The 6,000-nt window shown below is 36.2% G+C and overlaps 1 protein-coding gene across 2 annotated transcripts in view; it reads left to right on the forward strand.

The window, feature by feature from the left end:
- The window catches only part of LOC121417463, a 46,800-nt gene extending 41,273 nt beyond the window's left edge, over positions 1-5,527 (forward strand). For both annotated transcript variants that reach the window (XM_041611181.1, XM_041611189.1), the window contains one exon: positions 4,927-5,527. In XM_041611181.1, coding sequence (XP_041467115.1) covers positions 4,927-5,013 — 87 coding nt within the window. In that variant the 3' untranslated portion in view covers positions 5,014-5,527. The remainder of the gene's footprint in view (positions 1-4,926) is intronic.
- Positions 5,528-6,000: the final 473 nt, after the last annotated feature.

Below are 6,000 nucleotides of genomic sequence, written 5' to 3' on the forward strand. Positions count from 1 at the left end.
TTTTTCTGTATGTGTGATTTGAGGGTAAACTTTGATAAAATATCCATTCAAATAATACACTGAAGTAAATTTGCAATCCATATTGTGATGCTATTTGTATTTTCTTTAAATGTTTTCTAAAATCCTGATGTTTGGGTTTGTTGATGTATAAAGATGATTTTGGTCTAAATGCAGGTCAAAGTAAACACTTGTTGGTCCAGTCCTTTTACCGAGGCTGTCATCATTTGTATAAACCCCCAACACTTATCGATGGTATCAAGAGTTCGGGTTGCCGATGACGACGATGCTCGATTGCACGATGGCGACAGCTGGGGTAGACACAACGTAGGGGACGGGCTGTCATTCGATTTATACAAACAGCCAAAAGCCTGAGTGTAACTCGATTGTTTTTTTGCAGTATCATCTCCCTTTTAGTCTACCCTTGATGCTGGTGCGATAGTTGTCATTTGACATCTCTATTGGGGAGAAAAAAAACATTTTGTTTTACCACCCCTTTTGGAACAGCCCTCCTGGCTGTTTTCCCTGTGAATTGGATTTATACGGGGCTGTTTGTATTACAAGAAAGTCTCTTTTTCTTATCTTTATGAAAGTAAGTGAGGTTGGTTGTTGTATCTATACAGTTCTTCGTATCAAATTAACCTTTTGTAACCACATTTAGGCTGTTTTCCCCCTGATGGGTTGGTAGACTGTCCTCCTTACATGCTAAACTATAAGAAATATTGTCCCTGGATGTCACACTTACCAGATTTTCATTGGCAGCTTCATCCGAATCTGATATACATATAAGTGCTATATCTGTATGGTTTACTTCAAATCACAGTTTTAGAGTGAGTGTGTGAAAGGTCCGATGATTCGAAAGATTAACTGCAATGGTCATCATTACAATGATTATTCAAGATTCACGTGTGAAAAGGCCCTAGATGTAACTTCATTTTGAGATCCTGTTTTTTTCATAGATTGGCCTACATTGAGTTCAAATATTTTTTTTATTTGATTTTAATCAAATAACTTTAATAACTTTCTGCCTCATCTGATAATCGTGCTTATAATTGACCAACTTTTCTTTATCCCTTAAAGCTGTAACTTTCCCTCCATTTGAAATCTTGCCTCAATCATCATAAAGACTTCCAAGCCCACTAACGAGCAAACATGGTCATCCTCCGCAAAATTTTGACAGGATGTTCTTATAAAAGATGACACTTTTATTAAAAGGGTGGAATGGAGTCTTTTCGATATGAAAAGTTCCTTAGAAATGCAATTTTGGATCAATTTTGTGGTTTCACTATTCAGACTAGCATACTGATCTGAAGAGTTGTATTCGATTTGATTGATTAGATGTCAGTAAACCGATGATACAGCTTCATAATTGCCTTTCCTGAAGCGATGGAACAAGTCTAATGATAAGGAAGAAAATATAGTTTGTGGGGTCGTATGATTAGAGATGTTAAAGACAGTAAAATGGATTAAATTCCCCGGGTATTGTGTGTAAATGTCAATGATGATTTCAATTGATGCATTAGAACTTGGAGATTTAATGGCAAAATGCAATCGCGTTTGGAGAAATATTAGGCAAAAGGCGTATTAATCGCTTTACTGATTGGTAAAAAAGTCCTGTGTTTTCCTTTAATAGTTCTAAAATGTGTAGAGTTTTTAAGGAGACGAATTTGTATTGAAGAATATGTCAGTGTCCTATGAATTAAAGAGAAATTCCAGTAGTTGCAGTAAACACTGATTTCATGAGAAAGTCTGTAAAACAAGGCTTAATTGTCAGTATATCATCGAAGATCTAGATCTGGTACAGTTACATAAACTGAACTTTGTGAAATCTTGAAATCTACGCTGAAAATGTTTACACCGAAGATCCCCAACGCAGATAAGCGCACGTTGGACAGTGTTTAATTATTGCTTTGAATTCGGGCCCGACGCTCTACCCGAATCCTGTGCTTATTTGCTGATTTCTCAGCAATTACACAATTTTTTCCAGAATCCTTTGGCACATACGTTTTATTTATACACTTTGGTGGTTATTTCATTGGATTCTATACGAACTCATTTTGATATCGTTACCAAAACTAGCATTTACCTTTAAATAGATGCTATTAGTTTCAAGCATATTTGCTAGTCAGCAGGCACAGACTCTGATTTGGAAAAAAAAATGGATCATTAAAAAAGGCAAGCATAAGTTCTAACTTTGCTCAATTAGGTTTCGTCTTGTCATAATATTACACAATTTTATTCAGTCCCCACTAGGCTTTGAATTCAAACAAGTTTAGTACGTTTTATTCTAACCAAAGGCTTGTGGCTTTGAGTTTTGTCTGTCTGTACATATTGTTTCATATCTGTGCAAACTTTTGCCAAGCAAACAAACAAAATAATCCGTACATGTCTACCATGTATCATCGTTTCATTGAAATGTGCATTAAATGAGCACAGGTTCCAACTATCCCATGCCTATCAATCCCTTTCCCAAAGTTGCCTTTCTGTGTTTGTATTGACCCCAAAGCACAATTGTTTTAGAGACGTCATAGTGCCTCGATCTAGTCATGCATGTTCACTCGTGTTGAACTGCGTACCCTCTACTGGGCAGTTGGGACATCGCAGAGAGGCAGAGGGGTCATGCGTCAGAACTGCCTCTTCAAGGACGAGTACACTTCTTGTTGACCAACGGAGCAGTTCTCACTGCCCTTTCGTTGTAGTGCATGCTGTAGGTGTGTCTAGACCAACCAGAGTTTCTTTCCGATGACCTATCCCAATCTGAACAATCCCGGGAGCGTATTCAATAGCGAAACATTTACTATTCTTTGATCAAAATCTTCAGATTATCTGTAAAATAGCAGGCTACATAAATGCATATTATTATCAAAATTGATAATGTAATAATATCCAGCTAAATTTGCAAGAAGGATACACCCAAGTTTGTGTCCATTTATAATTTTATTCATGATATTACCAATTGCAAGCTATCAAAAAGAATGCTTCTTAGTGCAAGGGTCCATGCTGGAGCAATAATTCTCCAACTCATGATGATGGAGACAGGTTTCTGAGGTCTGAAGGCTTCTGTCTTTCCTAGGGCTCATCGGGATAGAATCGTGAGATGTTGTAGACTCAGACTGATGGATAACCACCTCATGTGTTCGTCCCCGAATTCCAAGAATCGCCGGAAGGTTTTGCTCTTTGAAACTGCTCTGCAGAGCATTTTAAATGCTGCAGGCATCCGTTTTCAGGGTTAATTCCCCCAAAGTAACGCATATCATGTTTGTCATAAGGTGCACCAATGCATCCTCATCAACCCCTCCCCCCCTCCATTTATGCTGTCAATCAATTCATCCTGATACTACCCCAATACCACCTGACACTGCACCGTACTACCATCTTACGCTCTGTGCACTGTCTTAGCATATAGAGTCTTGGCATCGCCCCTTTCTCATATTGCAGTGTCAGTGCCTATCATCTAGACATCAATATGATGAGCATTTTATATGGATTGCTCGGAGCATCCCTCGAGGGAATCTATTATCCATTCAGTTTACATGAGAAGATCAATCATAAAGGCCATGTCTTGGAATGGCAGATGGAGATATTGAAGAAATATAGTCTTCAGTCTTGAATTATACATAGAAACAGATCTCTCGTAAAGTGATGTCTACGGCATCTTGAGTTTCAATAAAGTTCCACTTTTTGACAAATCTTGTCCGTTAGCAAAACAAAGCTTCAATATTACTCGACCTTGTTTTTCTGTGTCATGAATTGGTGTGTTTTTTCTCAGTAATTTCAGTTTTCTTAAAGCTAAATTGCAGTAGTTGCAGTAAAACACTGATTTTGTGAGAAAGTCTGTAAAACCAAGGTTAAGTATTACTATATCATCGTCGATCTAGATCTGGTACAGTTACATAAACTGAACTTTGTGAAATCATTAAATCTAAGCTGAAAAACAATCAAACTGAAGATCGCCAACACAGATAGGCACACGTGGGACAGTGTATATTATATTGCTGGAATAAAGACCCAACGGAAGTGCCAGAATCCGCGCTTATTTTGCTTATTTCTCTGCAATTACACAATTTCTTCCAGAATCCTTCGGCACATCGTTTTTATTCATATAAACAGACACTTGGGTGCTCATTATATTGGATTCTGTAAAAAGTCATTGAGATCGTTACCAAAACTGGCATTTACCTTTAAGATTTCAGATGCCACCATTGTGAAAGGAGTTACTTGTGTGTGTATAATAGGCCTGATCTCTCTGAAAGCAAAACTGAGGCCTATAATTGAGAATATAATAACTTGTGAATCAGCTGGATACTTGTGATAAAAAATCTTGAAAATATTTTTACGGAGAAATATTTGCTTATAATTATCAAGAACAATGCTGCATATTTATTTGTTAATGATTGTAGAAAGTTAAAGGTATTGTTTAACTTTGTGAGCAGCTGATTTAAAAAATTCTCAAACCAAGATGAAACATGTGTACAAGTGCATGTATTAGAACTAATAAACCCTGAAAACAACCATTACTGAGAATGAAAAGCTAAAACTACAAGGCAAACCCCGATTTTGTAAATAGGCATCTTATAGACACCTAAATAGTACACATTAGTGTATGGGATTAAATTAAGATGGTGTTTCCAGTCACTTTTTATTTCAATTTTTGAAGCACTAAATAATCATTTTCGAACGCAATTTTTTCTGGGCTTCATTTTTGGAACATATCACAGACACAGGTGACAAGTGTGACCTTCTAGCTCAGATTTTTTAAAAGTCAAACCAATGTTAAACCATCACTTTAAATACTTAGTAATAATTGTAGAGTTGATGATAGTTGCATGAAGTGAGGATGAAAACTCAAAGCAGAGCCATGCTAGAATTTTCAAATTTCACCAAACCAACTTCTGATATTTTTGTCTTCTTTTTTTTTTGTCTTTACAGGTAAGATATTTACTCACTTTGAATGAAATTACATGGTCTGGTAAGTTACCTCAAATCGTAGAATTTAGAAATGTATTGGATTTGTGATGCAGATGTGAATGGTAATATGGAAATAAACAAAATTGAACAAAAATGGAACTAAATGACTGGGTATTCTGGTTTTGCTCATTCAAAGCTGGAAAGCTCCTGCAGTCATTGGTTATCAAACAATTGAGGTCATAATAAAAAAAAAGAATCCTAAAATTTTCATAGTAAAAACGAATCCTTAAACTTGGTGTGTGTAGTATGGATATGTTCTGTGGATGGAGACCATCCCCCAGGAAAGGAAAATTTGTGCTGACACTTTCAAAGATATCTAATTGAAAAAGAAATCATAATTTCAACAATATCCTTGGGAGATGGTTATAATATGGGATGAAATTTGGATGGTTCCGGCCACTATATTTCTCATTTTTAAAGGGCTGAATAATGATTTTGAGGAGCAATTTGTTCAGGGCTTTATTTTTACAACATATCGTAGATACAGGTAAAGCTCAGGGGAGAAGGAAGACGAAGGGAGAAGAGGGAAGGGAGGTAGTACCAGAGCAGATATACACTGCAAAAACTGGCGTTGATTTAACACCAGCCCGGAATCTATGTATGTCCACACCAGATACGTAGGTGTTTGTACAACACCAATTAGTATTAAAACAGCATCAGTTTGATTCTAAACTGGTGTTGTTTCAATACTTCTCTGGTGTGGACATATAAAGATTCGGGGCTAGTGTTAAATCAACACCTTTGTTTTTACAGTGTACGCACTTCACTGTAAAAAACACTTTTTTAAATTTGAAGCATGTTGCATTAGCCTATCACTCTTATAATTTATTTAAACTTTTAAACAATTTTTTATACATTTTTGATATTGTTTACATTTTTAACTACAATTTGTTTGAAATTTAAAACAATAATTGTTGAAGTGATTGGCTTAATCAACGTGCTTGAAATTTTAAAGCGAGATTTTAGAGCGAGAAAATGGGCATAATCGACATGCGTGAAATTTTAAGCAGGGTTTGTACAGTGTTTATAATCGAG

The sequence above is a fragment of the Lytechinus variegatus genome, chromosome 1 (genome assembly GCF_018143015.1).
Source record: "Lytechinus variegatus isolate NC3 chromosome 1, Lvar_3.0, whole genome shotgun sequence".
NCBI lineage: Eukaryota > Metazoa > Echinodermata > Echinoidea > Temnopleuroida > Toxopneustidae > Lytechinus > Lytechinus variegatus.